Here is a 17793-nt window from a genome sequence, read left to right as displayed (position 1 = left end):
CTGGGTGACCTCAGGGAAGGAATTTTTATTATGCCTTTCTTGGGAAGGGAATGCATTTTGGTACGTGACACGGTGGCTTGATGACTCTGACGCAGCTGTTTTAACAGACGCATCTTCTGAGATGGCCCTGCTGAAGCCATTCTGACCTGGCAGTTCTGATACACTTGGAACATTTTAAGGCAGCCTGAAAAAAAAACAAACAAACTCCCAGCCCTTTTTATGATTAGCAAGTAATATGTGAGGCAAATCCTCTCATTCCATGCCTGACTTGTACTGCAGATTTCCACTTCTCGGGGCTTCAGGATGGAAGATGGGGCAAAGCTTAGAGACGTGGGTGAACCGTCACATGGGAGTTAGGCATGTTTATTGTGTACATTACTTGCTAATTAAAAAAAAAATAGTGACTTTTGCTTTTTTGGCAAATTTCTGTAAAAACAGCCTGTGTCCCCAACCAACTCTTTGTTTTTTGGGGCTTTTTTTTTTTTTTTTTTGCAGTGTAATAAAAATGTTCAAGGAAACATATGGCCCTCTGCAAGAAAGAGGGAGATCTGTTTTTATCACCATGTGCAAGGCATAGAGATCTTAGAGGGCTCTGACAACGACTTGGTTTCCACTTCTGTGGCATGTTCCTTTGGAAACAAATGAGATAAACACAGCCGTGGACTGACGGGTTGTAGTCCGATTAAGCAGACAGGTGAAGACTTGTTCCACTATAAGAGGGATATATTGGAACAAGGGAAAATATTCTTTTCTGACCCCTGGAAATGCTGAGAAAACTGAGCAGATGGCTTCCATGGAACCAAGATTTTCTTCAAATTCCCACCTATAAAATTTCAATTTGCAACAACAAATAGTACTAATGTCAGAGAATAATATGCAAATCTATTTCAGTATGAATTCAAGGAGGTAGCTAGGAAAACAAGTGTTCATTCTGACACTAAGTGTTAATAAAAAGAACAAATATTTAGGTTCATATGTGTAAGGTCGCACTGTGCATTGATTTTTTTTCTATTTTAGTCCTATCAATTTTATGTTTGGAATTGAGCATCTTGAAGTTAGTCACAAAAAAATGAGTATATAATTACGGCAATTTCACATGGAAGCTAAAATCTGGTTACATTCAAAAACTTCATCTTTCCAATGTTTTATTAAAGTCTCCAGTTTCATCCATGTGTTTGGAAACATCCACATGCTGGGCTTTAGCAGTCTGGTTTTCAGTTAGTAGAGACTGAAGAACAGGACCAGCAACCCACTGTCCTCCAGGTCAATATATGTTTCTCTTGAGTACAAATTCTATCCCCATCCTCTTTGCTACTTCTCTGGTTTAGGTTCTTAATGCCTCTTTCAGGATGATTTCTAGGTCATGATATGGTTACCCTGCTCCCAAGCACTCCCCACGCCAAGCCATCCAGCACAGATGACCGTGACCGTTCGACAACACAGATCCGACCACTCCACCCTCTTTAGTAAGACAAGTACAAACCCGAGAACCAAAAGGGTCCACTGGAGGAGGGAAGGATGCAACAGGGGAAAAGGAAGCTAAGGAGACATTCACAGGCTGGTAGGCGTTTGAGAAATTATATGTGCTTGGTAACAATCAGAAAGACACAACTCTGAAAATGCAAAATGCATCTTTTTTTTTTTTAAAAAAAGCAATCTTTTTCTTAAACTTATAAAGACCTGAACTCATTTCTCTGGCCTTCTAGGAAGAGAACCAGCCCAGGAAACTTACAGAGGGAATGCACCTGACCTCTGTGAGCCTCTGAGTAGGGCACTTAAGCCACTTCCTTTTTTGTTGGATAACAATTTGGACTTCATCAGTATTAAGCTCATTGCAGTTTCCTAAACCTACTCTGCTCTTTTACACGTCTCTGATTTTCTTCGTGCCCTATTCTCTGCTGAGAGTTTCCTTACTTTCTATCTTTGCCTGACAAAAGGATCCCTCAAAACCCAGGTCAAGTATTGGCTTTCATCAGAGTCCCATTTCCTCATCTCATCAGAATCCTTCTACGTTAGAATTAACTTTCCATGCACGCTTTCACATCCTTAAAATAACGTGTATTGTACATACTCGTTTCCAAGGCTCGTTATCGTCCTCCCCTAGACTTGATAATCCTCTAGAGCAGAATCCATGTCTCCCTTGAACTTGGTATTTCCTTTCCGGACCCAAATAGGTGCCTGATATATGTGCAACTCAATAGAGATCTCTGAGGGAGAGCGTGTTACCCATGTCTTCTCTCCAGCTGTGACTTTCCTGTGTCAAGAGTTCTTTTTGGCTGATGATCTCGTGCCTTTTCGCTTTTGAGCTCAACTCCCAGTGCCGAGGGGAGACCCAGGGCACGTGAGCTACATCTTGAAGCCAGATTACAAAAACCTTTCCTCACTTGAGGGAAAGAGCAGCAGAGGAAACCGTTCCACTGAGGATGACAGACACAATTCCTTCACAAATGTAGCTGAGCTTGTTTACTTGTTCTGGGGTATGAATGTCTGGAAATACGCAATGGCCAGGAAATAAGGTGTCAAATGCTACAGGCAAAAAGCCATAGAAGCAATATTTCAAAAATGGCTTATTAATGTCTTCTCTAACCTACCAACTGCACAGCTTGAGAATGTATTTTGAGAATCTGATCTTGTTTTAAACCATTAAAATATTTTCCATTGTCTAAATGGCAGCCAGTTCTCCTTATATTATTCATGATTGCAGCCTGTCCGTGTGACCGGTTTTTTCCACTATTTAACTGGATGTGGTATCATTTCCATCCTGCTACTGCTTGATAGTCCTGAGAAACATAAGCTATAAAACTGCACTCATCAAGAAATATTAATAGAGGGGGTGTCCATGGACTTTTACAATGCTTCAGAGTTTAAGCTGTAATAATAAAAAGCTGGCTTCTATTCCCTGGAAGAGTGAAAAGAAGAACTTGAAGGAAATTAAAGTAAAATCCAATGGGATTATAAAATTAGGGCAGAGTTAAGGAAAAATATTTTGAGTACCAGAAGAAATCTAAAATAAATAAAAAATAGTAAGACATTTGTGGTATTGCTATTTGACCCAGACAGTTGCTACTCAGTTATGTAATTGGAGACTCTTTGAAGAATCTAGCCACACACTCCCTGGGGGAAGGCAGATAAAAACATCTCTCTCTGGATGTCCATCTACCAGCTAGCTGGACTAGATAAAGAGGAAAATGGATTCCTGGTGGCTTAGACAGAAAGCACTAGAACAAAACTTTGTCTGTTGTCAGAATGGTGAGATGAAGAGAATAGAGGAAGCTAGCTCTTGACAAGACTGGCCCAACCTTGAACAGAAAGGACATCACACCCTACTGAGGACCACAGGACAAGGTGAAGCTGGGTGGTTAAGCTGACTAATTTTTTATTTTTAAAGAAAAGGTGCAAGGTGTAATGGGTTGGCAAGAAAGCCAAGAACCGATGACAAAAATGACAGATCCAGAAATACTTCGGCTCTGAGTTAAGTTAAATTAGAACTAAAATACTCATTCAGGCTCCCTGAACTCAGAAACATTCAATTCCTGATCACGAGACTCCAGTAGGGTAACAGGATAACAGACCTGGTAGTAACTCCACACACAGTGAACTATTGTAAGTCTAGCATTTAAAACCATGGAGAGTTACCCCACGTGTCTGAGAATTTCAGATTTGAAAGGAGTAAGGCAAAAAACCTCTGTCTTGGTGTATGACCCAGAATTCCCAGAAGAGTTGTGTTACAAAATTCAACAAGGCTGGTCAGTTGCCCAAAGAGACAGTGGTCCGATATATCTGGTTAACAGTGGAAAAGAAGGTTTAGGGAAACTTGTCTTGTTAGCATGTTTGTAGAAGTCAAGATTCTAGTAAATCAGCGTGTTTTTAGAATTTGCCTTGACCCACATCATCTTGTGATAGAAACCTTCAAAATATACAGAAAGCAAATTCTGAACACTTCCCACTTCTCCCCAGCACCTCTCTTTGAGCTGTGTAATTGTGTTTCTCCAGGAAGTCATATTTTAAAAATAAATTAATCTCTGTATTAAGTATTTATTTTGTCTCAGAGCAATAATAAAATCTTTCTTAACTGAATCTGTCTATGGGAGATTTTCTGAATGTTTCTGTGGTCAGATTCCCTTGGGACTCATAAAAACTTCCCCCAAGCAGATTTGCTGCGCACACATCTGTGCACACACACACACTCACACGCACACTCAATGTTGTATGTATCATTTCATGGGATTCGTGGATCACATAATTTTATCTGTGGATGCCCAGTTAAGAAGTTCTGCCTTATTGATTTTGTCTTGTTCAGCCCTTAGAGAAAATTATTGAGAAGGGCAAGTCTGCCTCTGGTTCATCCTGCTCCTTTGCAGCAGACCATCACAGAGTGTCTGTGGTCTGCCAGTTTTCGTGTTAGATGACAAGAACACCGCTTAGCGGCTTTTCTTTTCTGTCTCTTTACAATGCCTAGAACTTCTCTGTGTTTCTTTTCATCTTCACCCGCATGATCTGTGTTGGTAAATCATAAACATTCCACATAACTTATAATAATATTTTAACCAAAGCACAAGAGTTTGAATTGGCTTCTGAGCAAATTTCTTACCATACGAATTTTAAAGGACATTGAAGACTGTAACAAGGTTACCTGGCAAAAATAATTTTCTTTGGAGTTTTTCTCTGGCCTGCTTCGAAAAGCATCTTTTCTTCAGCCAATCAGCTTCAAATTCACTGTAATGGTCATTTGGCCACGTGATATGAACCTTATAACACAGAAAGCAAATATCACGTGTCTGTATATTCTAATTCCATGTACTTTGGTTCTCCGCTATTCCTCTGTTTCTGAATGTTACTTAAGATAATCAGGAAAGCCAATTAGCCATTGTACCTTTTTTTTTAAACTTATGTATCCACAGGCATCGGATAAGCTTTTGGAAAACAAGGAAACTGAAAGCCAAGAAGATATAACTGAGGTCTGAGCCCCCTTAAATATCACACAAGAAATAAAACCAGGATAGATCTGAAGTTCTTGTTTTATATTCTTAAAACCTGTGGTCTCCAAACTTTCTGTGATGACTTGAAGCTAGAGATGAATTCAGATTCCTGCTGAGAGTATCAGAAACAGCAATGATGGTGAGGCAGATATAATATTAAGAATAACACCAAGTTGAGTGTATGCAGTACAGTAAGTACTATAAACATAACTCAGTCCTCTTACAACTCAAGGGAGAAGGCACTACTAATATTCACATTTTTGGGGTGAGGAAAGGAAGAGTAAATAACATTTCTAAAGTCCCACAGCTAGCAAGCCGTGAACCCGGGAATAAAGCCGTTGAGTCGAGATGAAGACAGGAGTGGGAGAGATTGACCTTGCTGGTCACATTGGCTCTTCCGATAATGCTCCCAGCAAATCTGGAGGAGAGAAACATGGTGGTGGCCACATCTAGCTTGTGGTTTTGAGGGCTATGCTTTTAAGAATTCCAGAAAAAGCTTTGCACCTCTACTCACTAATTTGATTTAAAAAATATTAATCAGCACAAGGTTTTTTTAGTGCTCCCTATATGCCAGGCACTATGTTAAACATTTTTACTCATAATATCTCACTGAATCGTCACATCATCTTTAGAAACACATTTTGTTAGTATCCCTATTTTATAGATGAGTAAACTGAGGCCTAGAAGCATTCTTTTTATTATGGAAATAGTTTAACCGTGTCTTCAAGGCTGCCACTCACTGCAGACACAATGAGCAACAATGGTAATTTTTATCAAAGTGAGTAGTAAGATTGAAAAGAACAGCAGAAGCTTCTAGGTAGTGAGCATGCTTACTTTGCACCAAGCACTATGCAAACTGCTTATATATAAGATCAAATTGAAAAAAATCATTATTTAAATGATTGGAGACTAGTCTCTATTTAAATTGGTAAAAAGGGAGAGAGAATTTAGGGATAATTACCTTTTTTCTGTCAAAGGTCAAGTCTTTAATACCAATGTTCACATCGAGAGCTTCGACAAGAAGTTTCCGTGCTTTTGCAGAATCCAGGTAGCAATCAGGACACTGGCAGTTGTCTCTCAGCCATACTGCGGGGTAGAGAGACTCTGCACCATCCTGCCAGAGGATTCTCATCAGATGAGCCCCATCCAGGGCTTCTGCCTTTTGGATGGCACAGTGCATGTTGCTGGTCCTTTGGGGGGTTAAATCTTGTCCGCCACCTGCTATGACAAATCAGTGTTAAAAGGAATCTCAGGCAGGTCAGGTCGAAACCTGACCTCTTAATGATTCACATGGACTCTGGGTTCTGCTATTCGCTCACGTTCGCAGTTTATCTTATCAACGCTGGGACCTTTGTTCCGATGAGAATATTTCATGTGCTGTAAATAGAAACACAGTGACTAAAAAGTAAACAAGATAAACGCGTGGAGTCAGGATCCAGGCGAAAAGAATTCCTTGTTTTTCTCACAGAAATTTTAGGTAATACGTTCAGAACCAATGACACATGCACTTTTATAATTATGTTTGCATAAAAGCACTGGACTTTTTTTAAGGGAGGGAAATACTCTGCAGATTGAAAGTGCAACAATCATACCTGTGCTATGTTAACTGATGCCAAGTACACAGGCTCCAGCCAAACCAAAAATTTTCTATCGTTCAAACTCCATACTCTCCAATCTTAGTTCCTCAGCTCGTTCTGCCACCTCTGCTTGGTATGAGCTTTCACGGACTTTTCTCGTGATCCAGCCTATCTGTATCCAGATATTCTGGCAAACAGAGGCTTAAATGAGCAAGGAGTTTATTTTTCTTGTGTAAAACAGACTCCCAACATGACTATCCGGTACTGGTTACGTGATTTCACAGAGCCATGGGAAGCCCAGGCTACCTGTAGATTTTATCCTTCTACCTGTTGCCTCATGTTAACAAAATGACTGCTCCACTGCCAATACTATGTCTGCATTTCGGGGAGGAAGAAGGGAAAAGAGCAAACATCAAGTGGCAGCTAAGTCCACCTCATTTTTAAACACTTCCCCATCCAGCAACGTCCAAATATTCTTCACTGGCCAGAATTATATCACACTCTAACCTTAGCTACAAGGGAGACTGGAACATATAGCTGTTTACTAGGTACATGCTTGCTCTGCAGAAATCAATGTTTGTGAGGAAGGGAAATAAGATGGAATCAATATGCATTCAGCAGCATTGATCACATCCTTTAAGACTTACTCATATAGACATCTTGAAGGAAGTGACCTGGAGCCCTCAGACAACTATTAATGCCACTTGTGGCCAGCTGTCCTTATTTTTTGTTTACTTTCATAATTATGTGTCTCTCTCTTTTTTTTTTTTTTTGAGGTCTGGAACTTCATGGTGTTCTTTGTATCCTCTAGTGCAGCAGCCACATAGAAGATACTTAATATATATTTGAATGATAATTTTAGCTCTACATGTGAAGAGGAAAGAGAGGTTTTTTGTTTTGTTTTGTTTTTAAGTAAGATTGTATCTACTCTAGTAAAAGCACAACTTACATCACTTGATCAAGGACAGGCAAACTACTGCCTGTCAGCCTGATATGACCTATAGTTTGTTTTTGTACATCTCATGGGGTAAGAACAATTTTTATATTCTTACAAGTTTAAAAAAAAAAATAAGACTATGCAACAGAGAATGTATACAGCCTGCAAAGCTGAAAAAATACACTGCCCTTTCACAGAAAATATTTGCCAACCTGTAAGTAAGATAAAAATTTACTGTATTTCCTCTTTTTATCCTTATGCATCATATGCTGTTTAAAGATCTGGTTCTATTATCCCAGATTAACGGGAACACCACTGTCCAGTGAAAAATCTATTGTAATTACCCAAATAAGCAGCAGGAGAAAGAGGCTGGAGAATATCAGAATAGAGATGTTACCATTTTCAGTTCTCCAAAGGAGTAAGACAATTAAGCGGAAAAAAAACTCCTTATTTATTTTTATCATTAAACTTGCACTTGCGTTGGTGTAGATTCTATAGTCAACTCATTGTCAGTAACGTTCATTCATTCATTCTTCCCCCAGCCCAGGGGCCAAATGGATGCTCTGAAGAGGGTATCCTGAGACGGGTGGCCATGTCAGGAGGGTGGCTGATGGTGGCTGCCCGAGGCACCGGGAGGGTGTGGAAGAACTGGAAAGACCTGAGTGTGGCTGGCGTTAAATTGTTTGGGTATCTAGGAAGGAGCTGGGCGGGTTATTTCTATACTTCATAATCCCTTTCTCAACTTTATGACAAATGTGAATGGTAGTCCAAACAAAAGCAGGAAGTAATGGGAAAATAGTTTCCCTCTTTAACTTTTCTTCATTTATTTAATGCTGTATTGGGGCAAATGGGATGAAAATTTCAAAAGAGAAAAACTCATCAAGGGTCATCAGTATTTGAAAACAAATTCTTTCTGAAAATTCATCGGCTTGGATGTGAGTGTGATCTGTTGAAATCTGGTTTTCAATCAGACTTGTTAAAAATGAGCCCCATTGAAGCATGATGATCATTTAGTTATTTGATAAACTATTGAGTTTTTCTGAAGAAAAGAAAAAAAAAAAAGAAAAAAGTTGATACTCCTAGCTCGCTCTATTTTTTTTCTTGGTGGGACCTTTTTGCTGAATTAAAGAGGTCTTTATAAGATAAAAATGTTTATTTATTTCCCTCTTAATTATTTTGCTTGTTATTCACAGTTATAATTTAGCTTATGAAATATTAAATTGGTTTTGGTGGGAGGAAGTAGTTCTACCTGTTTTACTTCTTGAAAAATATATCTTGGGTTCGGTGGGAAGGATTCCTATTTAGTGGGATAAATTTCTCTTAATTTCATCCCACCACTTGGGGTGTGTGTGTGTGTGTGCGTGTGTGCGTGTGTGTGTATGTATATATTGGTGGTGGTGTTTTCCTTCCTAGTTCACTTACATTATTTTTCCCCTTCAGAGTTATGGAACTTTGGGACTCCTATTCTGTACAACTAAATTGTTTGTTTTAGAGACGATCACTTCAGCCATGGGAGTGCTCTTTGTCTTCTTTAAAAGCTTATAAACTCAGTTTTTGCCAACTGGTTTGGAAAATCAAGAAAGTGGCCCTGAAAGTTAGTTTATGTGTTGATGTTGGAGAAAAGAGAAACTTGTGATGAGAACGCTCAGAGCCAGAAAGAAACCACCGTCAGTATCACTGGGCTCAGTGGCCTCACTGGTTACACAAGGGAAATGGAAGTGCAGCGATGCTGGCTGTGACTTGTCCCAGCACGTACTGCCGGCTGGTGGCAGAGGGTGCCCCAGTCCCAGCTTTGCCAGTCCAGGATACGCATGCACGGTGAACACCTTCAAGGTCTCATACAAGAGAGTGTAAAAATGTCTCTAAACCCTAATTACGACTAACTTGAACCACAAATTTTGGGTAGGATTCTCAGGAAGTTGATGTAGAAACGTCTTACAATTTATAAGATTAAAATTGATGAAGGTTAGTAATATACCCGAGAAGGCTAAATCATCTACTAGATTACTCACCCGCCAAAATAAAAGGCTATCATTTTTTGACTGTTTTTTGGGGGTTTTTTGGTAACATAAGACAAGATAGACTGGACTCATGTTATCAATGTCAGTATCTGTTGAAGTCCATCTTCTCTTGCTTAGGTGAGTCATCAGACCTGCTGTCACATAGCAGGAGTCTCCGTGTTTGACCTCCTGCTTTTAGGTACTAGGATACAAAATGCAGATTGTTTGGTGTGTGCGTGAGGTGTATGTTCAAAACCGTGCATTTAGCACTTTTCGTGTTCTAGCTGCTCGACGGAGGCTTTCTAGTGCGTAAACCTTGTTTAATCCTCTAGAAAACACTGAGATCTGTGCCATCACTTCCATTTCACAGATGATCTTGTGCTTTGAGGGGTGAAGAAACCAACTCGAAAACAGAGGAAACAGAAATCTTGACCACTATGCAGGACTACCTCATGGAGAATCTAATGGCTAAATAATTTTCCAGGCAGTAACTTCAATTTACCAAAAAGGTATTATTAAAATAGTAGCTGAATCTCAAGATTGCTGGTTGTTAGTTGATCTCACCATCCGACATTTCATCATTGAAAGGAGAGGACAGGAAGAAGTTTTCCAGACATTACACCATAAAGGCTTAAAATATTATTATTCTTTTATATATCAACCTTTAAATCATAAAACTCAATTAATTTCCACTTGGTAAGGTAGAGGTTGACCAGTCTGAAGCTTAATATGGTTTGAATATATACACACTCTACTCATTACACTTGCTACCTAAGCCCCTTCAACTTTTGGTTTTTTTTTTTCCTAACTTGGTTTAATAAGTGGCTGAGTTACTTAATAATTCATGAATATACTCTCATGGGAATAATGAATTCTATGCAGCCATTAGCAAAACCAGTCCTTGCTCTTGAGTAGAGGTTTGCTCTTCTGCATGTTTGCTTGTTTAAAGCCTCACATTTTGTGCATACACTTCCTTCCTAAATTAAAAAAAGGAAAATTGCAGCTTCACTCTGGTGGAATTAAGACATTCAGATCGAAATTCACATTATCAAGGCATTTATTTACCGATGGAAAGCAGAGTCCTGGGTCTAGATTTTAAAGTTTCTAAATCTTTGAACCAGAACCTATATTTATTATAAGTCCTATGTCTTTAAATAAAATCAATCCAAAATACCTAACATTTGTCTTCTTGAAGTATACTCAGGGAGCAAAACAATGGAAAGGAGGTATAATAGTCTTAATCGACCAAGATTCTAAAAAAACAAGCTACATTCAATTTGGGGGCTTAACAAAGGGCCCAGGTATAACATGTGGTCACTTTCTTTAGTTTGGATTGCGGATGGTTTAGTGAATGTTTCCAAAATCTAGCTGGAACCCTCCCTCGCCCACCATCCAGTCTTCCTTTTAGACAGTATCCTCTCTGTCCCCTCTGTCTGCTTTCTGGTTCAGCTTAGCGACTGCAAAGTAATTTGACTACTAGACAAAGCCAAACATAATTGGGAAAGGGAAGATGCCAAGAAGCAATCAGATCCACAGGATTCCAAAGCCAAGCCTCTTCCAAATGCCTGAGGAACCATCCCCATCTCAGCTCACATGGCTGTGAGACACATGTGACTGGATTTCCAATTGGATGGTCCCTCTGCCCCCAATTCATTGACTCGAATCCACAATCTGTTCACATAAGGGCAAGTTGAGCTCAATCATACCTGTTCTCAGATGTGCATTAGGCGCCAAACCGTGAAGAATTTACCAAGGAAAGGGAGACGTCAGCTTTGATCTTCAGCGTCCCCTGGGCAGGAGCCTCCTGGTATCCGTCACCTCCCAGATGGCTCTGTCCCCTGTTTCCTTCTGTCTGATGCAGTGCTTCTATTTGGAAGCTTTTCTGCCTGCTCCTGGCAGCTCCACCGCCCTGCCCCCAGACACAGCTGAGGTTTGCAAATGAGGGAGGATGTCCCAATCTGAAGGTGTAGCAACTACTGAGGGGAGCTTGGAGGTTTAAAAAAAAAAAAAAAAGGAAAGAGAAGAAAGGTAAGAGCTTTTATGGCCTAAAGGAGAAGCAGTTACAAAGAGAAAATACTTTAACTCTTTCTAGTGCTTGAAACTGCAAAACTCCAGGACTGAGCTCAAGGCATCACCTTAGTTAGAAGCTTTCCTAATAAAAGGAGAGCAGTCTTATCTTCTGCCCCCGAGCCAGTAGCAGCAACAGAAGCAAGTGAAAGAACTCTCCACTCCTGTCCTGCTTTATTGTTGCAAAACTCTCTTGGAGAAAAGACATTGAGATGCACGTGTCACAGGGAGGAGCTACCAGCTCCCACCTGAGCAAAGGTGCGGTGGTATCTCCATGCGCATAGAATACTCCATATGAGACTATTTGGAAGGAGCTTGAGCAGTTCTCAGGGGCTGGTGGAAGGTTGGGAAGAGTTCTCCTGAGCCTGCTGTCCTCCATTCTCTGCCTTTTTGGCTGGAGTGAACTGTAGCAGCCAGAACCATGAAGGAACCTGGTTGACCAGTGACTTGATTCTCAACACACAGCCCTTAGGGCAACAAAAGGAAAAGGCCAGAATGGGGAGCATGCCAGGGACTCAGAGCCTGGCTGCCAGGCATTCAGCCGGAGACTGCCCAATGCAGGGGGAGAGCTGGTGGGCATATCTCAAGTCCTAGTTCCACAGAGGGTCCAGGCTCCATTAAAAGAACGCCTGCAGGTGGCCACTAAGTCCAGGAAAGAGGCACATGAGCCTCTACCCTCCTCCCCCCAAACACCACCCTTCCCAGGAAGACACCCAAACAGCCTCAGCCCACAACTTGTTGCTTCTTGCCCAAAGGAGCTGTTAGGCTCAGACAGGCAGGAACAAAAGAGCTAAGCAGAGAGAGAGAGAGACAGAGAAGAGAGAGAGAGAGAGAGAATGCAGCCCTTGTGGCCTTCTCTACGGTTTCTTGCCCAGGACAACTCCGCCTTCCAGAACTACAGCGTCCCCTCCCTCAAGGGTGCTCTGGCAACTCCTTTCACAGTAAAAATTTAAGCTGTGTCCCTTCATCTGTGGTCCTTCTCCTCCAGCTTCCTCCTTCCTCCCCTCAAGTCTCCAGGTTAAATTACTGACACCCGGAGATGAGCAGAAATAATGGCAGGTTTTGTTTCCCACGTATGGGAGGAGGGTGTGTGTGTGTGTGGGGGGGGAGCCCTTAGCAACGTGGCCCGCATCTTCAGCTCGCAGTAACTGAGGTTCTAGGTCTGCCAGAAGCAACCAGTTAATTATATTTTAAACATCCAGATGACATAATAGAAATACACTCCACTAACTTTTATTTCACACTTTGTGCATTAATAACAATCGCTGGAATAAATTAGGTAAATTCTGCTCAGCTTTCAGAAAGTTGTCCAAAAAATGTGTTGCATGGAGAGCATAATCAAAGAGTAAAAACAGACAAAACAACCCCAAACAAACCTAACAAGGGTTAAAGTTTAAAAACCTGCACATAAAGAATGAATTCCTGCGTTGGAAAACAAACAACAGACAAACAAACAAATCCTACTCTAAACTGTGAGAAGCCTCTTTAAGACTGAAAAAAAATATATACAAGTATTTCCCTGAGGTTCTCTCTCCTGTTGGCGTGAATCCTTCACAGTTCCCAGCTTGCTTTCGCATATGGCCTCTCAGTGTACCATCCTGGAAGTGTAAACATGACCAGTATTCTGGATTTCAGATGGTGAAAATCAGCCTAGAGAGGTTCATGCACTACAGAAGATCACAAAACGTGCAAGACGTGGCATCGGTGCCAGGGCCAGAAAAGTTGACACTTTGCCCAGGTGTTTGTTTTTTTTTTAGTTTTAAATTTAAGAAAAGTTCATTTTAAAAATTAATTTCCTGTTAAGTCCAGCTAATGGAATTTAAGGACAGCTCATGCATTAGGCATTAGAAAAACAAAGAAACTCAGTTTTTATTTGAAACAGAAGTATAATGAATGATGGTGCCTCGTTTCAGTGAGCATGCACGGATGAGATGCCCTGGATGGCCTGAAAGACTTCTTCAGTCTTGTTGGAGCAGTAGAATTCGGTGAGGCGGAGCAAGATCTCACTTGGAGATCTGAAGGTGGGTGGTATTTCCAAAGGAGGAAGCCACTGGAGCCTGGTGACTCCAGTGACAACATACTTGTACTATATTTAGCATCTGGCGATGCTCAGGGGTTGTCTTGGGCTTAAGAAAATATTGTAAGTGGCAGGACTATTTAGCTTCGGTGAAATCTAGTACCTCTGGAAAGATTCTGCTGCTTATACCATTGCTAATTTTAAAGAAGGAAAAACAGCAAGATTTGCAAAGGATACTTCCCATACAGTCGACCTAGAGCGGCATTCTTTTTCATTCAAGTTTTAGTAATTTCATAAAAGTTAAAAAAATGAAAAATAGGTTAGTGTTATCAGAAAGACAGTAATTTATATATACTTCTATATAAAGAAGAAAACCAAAATGGCCTGTAATCCCACTGCTCTCATATTATTAAGGAAAATATGGAAATATAATACATGGAAAGTCTTCCTTCCCCCTTTTCTGAATTCCTTTTCCTAAAAGTAATCACTATTAATAATTTTTTAAAGTCTATACTGAAGTACTTACTATCCATATGTGTAACCCAGTGGTATGCTAGTGAGCGTGGAATAGCCAGCTCTGTGTGCCCACAAGTTTCTAATTCTCAGATAAATAACAGAAGTGCTTTTATTATCCAGGGTGACAGGACCCAAGAGCAAAAGGATGGAGCCCAGTCTGGAATTTGCAAAAGAACTCAGCCAGGGAGTTAGAAAGAGCACTTGTATTGAGTGGGAAGCTGTTCTGTGTCCTGATAGCAAATACGCTGCTGAAAAATAAATATTGGTGATCATTTTGTGAACTAAAATCAATAGCCAAGCTCTGAATTTTTAGTCATTCAGTCTCCAAGAACTTAGTAATTTCAGAATAAATAATAAGCTGTTAATAAATAGTCATTAACATTTTATTTTACTTGGATGAAAAGAGGGGTGGTAATATAACCAATTTGATCTTGAAAATAATTTATTTTAAATATTTAACATTTAAACTATTATATGTCCTTTTAGGGGAACATGAGCTCCATAGGCTTTGGGACTTCTGTATTTAGCATCATTCTTAGAACAGACCATAGAAACTGTGCTTTAGGAAGCTCTACTTTGGCCCTCCTCCATCTGTACCACTCCCCATGGGTGATTTAATATGGGCCCACTCACAGCCTGCACCAACCCTCCATTCTAGATGATACTATGTGAGCCCAGACTCTGACATTTCAGACCTGCAAAGACTTGCATCCACTACCAGGGTCCGTAAGCCTTCCCTTCACCTCCCTTGGGCCACAGAGGTTGTACAGCACCCGTGGCACATACACCCGCGGACTCAAGACATGGTCAAGGGATGGCTCTACGTATGTGTGTGCGGTGTGCAGAGGGATGAGCTTAGATATGTCTTCTGGAGTGTCCACATGCTCTTCCTCCCAGCACAGAACGAAACTTTAGATGGAATGAGAAGTGGAGAGAGCTGTGGACCTCAGGCTGCAGGCTGGGGGCTAGAGTCTAGGGATTGTCTCTCCCTTCTGTCATTCTCGGGTAGAACAACAAGAAATGGGAATTCTAAGTTCAAGCTTGGACCTCTAAGTTATTTTGAAGGAATATTTTTCAAGGTTGGGGGTAGAACATATTTTATTCAATGGTTCGGCTGTCATAACTAGGGGTGTGCTCATAAATGTTTAACAAGAGGCTCTCTGGAAACAGTGACAACAACAGCAATGGCAGCAGTGACCCAATTTATAGTGTCTGCCATTTGCTGTGGTGTAAATGCTCCCGCCAAGGCCAATTTCCAACTACCACGCAACATTACTGAACGTGAATTCAGGAAGACATGCCTGTAGCTGGCTCTCCTGAGCTGATAACAACTGGATCTGGCACAACATTGTTTATCATCTTAAACATTTAGCCCCGTGGTATTGGAGCCTCAATTTGCACTCCCACTCTTGCCCCCACCACAAATGTTAATAATGCACCCTAGTGCAGAGATAGGTGCTGGCATGTAGTAGACCTTTAATAAATACATCTTGGATAAGAGGCTTTGTTAGTTGCATGACTTTAGGTAAGCCATTCATCTATAAATCAATCTGTACTTTATGGAATTCTTGACCAAATGATAACAGTTTGTATGAAACATCTAGCAGAGTTCTTGGCCCTTTATACTTTTATATACAATCAATAAATGTTGTTGAAAGAATGAATAATAGACATTCAATTAATTTTCATATCTTTTTATTATCACCTTTGGGAAAAATTCAAGTTTTTTTACTTTAAGCTGTTCTTAGGTGTTGGTAATTTTTTGCAGTTGTTGGTAGGTCAAGACAAACACCCGTTTTTTCCAGGGTTTTCCTTGGAGACTCCTTTGTGATAGACATCTCATTTTCATACAGTTCCCAAGGGAACAGTGCTCACACAATGTTACTCATTGGAGGAAGTTTGGTCAAATTCCATTTGGCTACAAGTCTGTTACCCGAGCCCAGGGAAGGAAAGGCTGTGTTTCACGCTCTTTGTTCCCAGCTGTATTCTGTACCCTGGGATAGTGAAGAGAAAAATGGCTTTGAACTAATCGTTGAGATTTAGTCATGTCATGTGTTACCCTCAGCGAGGAATGTCTTGGATTTTTAAGGTGAACGCATGATAAATAAAGATGTGTAAAAGATTCAGCAGCGGCATTCTCCCTCTCATCTGCTTGGCCAATTGAATAAAACTTAATGGTGAGTAATCATTTCTGCTGAGATAGCTGTTACCCATGAACACATTCCACTGACTGGTTATTGATATGCTTGGTACAAGCATTGCTTTTTCTGAGTAATTCCTAATAGCAGGTATTTTACTTTTCATGAGGATGTCTTCTTCCTCCTGAAGTGTTTCAGTGTTGTTGCCATGTACTCAATGAGCTGTTTTTTACCCTCCTCAATATTTTTTAGCTTTAGCCATCTTTTTTCTTCCCGGTGCCACAGATAGCTTTTTGTTTTCCCTCCCAATTTTTCCAAAAAAGTTGCTTGGCTGTGCTCTGTTTCTATAAACTCAAACTCTGGGAAACACATCTCTTGTAAACAGTAAAAATCTTGTCTGGGAATCTTCCTGTATACTATCCAAAAAAAAAAACAAAAACAAAAACAAAAAAATAACAAAACCCAGTTCTTTCTCCAAAAGATCTCCAAAAAGGAGTATCCCAGGATGACATCCCAAAGTGTTGAAAACCCATCTGAACAGGCTGCTGAACAGAAACACAGATTCATCCACATGTACATCAACCGAAAGCAGAGCTCAGGAAAATCACCAGTAAATGTAGGTGTATGATTGTGGTTTGGAAGAACCTTAGACATCTTCTCATCTTACTTCATAGAAGGTGAATCTGGACTATTTCCAAACAAAAGAAAAACCAGATATCATCAAGGGACACTCTAGCAATTTCATTTCTGTGTTAGTGAGGATGGGGTGGGCTACGGTGCATGGCTAGATAATCGTAAAAGTTCAGGGGCTTAAAACAACTGAGGGGTGTTTGTCACACATGTGACATGCCCATCCTGTGTGGGCTGCGGCATCTGCTCCACAAACTTGGGGATCAGGGCTGATGAAGTCTCTACTACCTGGAGCATCACCCAACATTGCGGCAGGGGGACAGCAAGCATGGCTAATCATGCCTGGAATTTAAAGACACCCATCTGTAAGTGTTACTTATCACTTCCACTCACCTCATTAGTTAAGGGCAGGGATCATTTAGGGCAGAAGATGAGAGCAGGGGAGCAGCGTCTGCTCTTGAACGAGAGAAAAAGAAACAAGACGGAAAAATTGAGGAGTCTTGGAAAGCTGAGCTCTTTAAAAATATTTCTTTCCAGGGCCCAACCCTACACTCAGTGACATGTACTGCAGATTTGGTTTTAGCGATGCAAACCATTGCATTCCTTCGAGCACCTGTTGAACACAAGACACAAGATTGCCTACAGCATTGAACGCAGTTAGGTCAACCTGAATTACGAGCAGCTGTTTGTAACTAAAATTTTTACATTTAGAAAACTGTAACACACTGATGGTGGTTGAGGTTAACACAAATAGCTGGAAATGGGACTAAATAAATGGTACCCGTGGATTTGAGGACATAAACTCATAAACTCATGCCTTCCTAAGATTATTAAACGGTCCCAAATCAATACTGTAACATGGGTCTGAATCTTACAGGTTCACCTTGAAATTAGGGGTCTTCTCTAAGTTCAAGTGATCTCAAAGATGGGGC

At 40.6% G+C, this 17793-nt stretch overlaps 1 protein-coding gene across 4 annotated transcripts in view; it reads right to left on the bottom strand.

The window, feature by feature from the left end:
* The window catches only part of BBOX1 (gamma-butyrobetaine hydroxylase 1), a 55429-nt gene extending 43698 nt beyond the window's left edge, over positions 1–11731 (bottom strand). The window contains exons 1-4 of one of the 4 annotated variants that reach the window (XM_072969693.1): positions 11629–11718; positions 11200–11479; positions 5941–6197; positions 4634–4748 (exon numbers count right to left, since the gene is read on the bottom strand). In XM_072969693.1, coding sequence (XP_072825794.1) covers positions 4634–4748; positions 5941–6159 — 334 coding nt within the window. In that variant the 5' untranslated portion in view covers positions 6160–6197; positions 11200–11479; positions 11629–11718. Of the gene's footprint in view, positions 1–4633; positions 4749–5940; positions 6201–11199 lie in introns of all 4 variants that reach the window. The other 3 variants (XM_072969694.1, XM_015252058.3, XM_015252057.3) reach the window with 3 other exon arrangements.
* Between the last annotated feature and the right edge of the window lie 6062 nt (positions 11732–17793).

This window comes from Vicugna pacos, chromosome 10 (assembly GCF_048564905.1).
Source record: "Vicugna pacos chromosome 10, VicPac4, whole genome shotgun sequence".
In the NCBI taxonomy this organism is placed as follows: Eukaryota; Metazoa; Chordata; class Mammalia; order Artiodactyla; family Camelidae; genus Vicugna; species Vicugna pacos.
The sequence above is the reverse complement of the archived record's forward strand: the minus strand, read 5'-3'. Positions and strand labels throughout refer to the sequence as shown.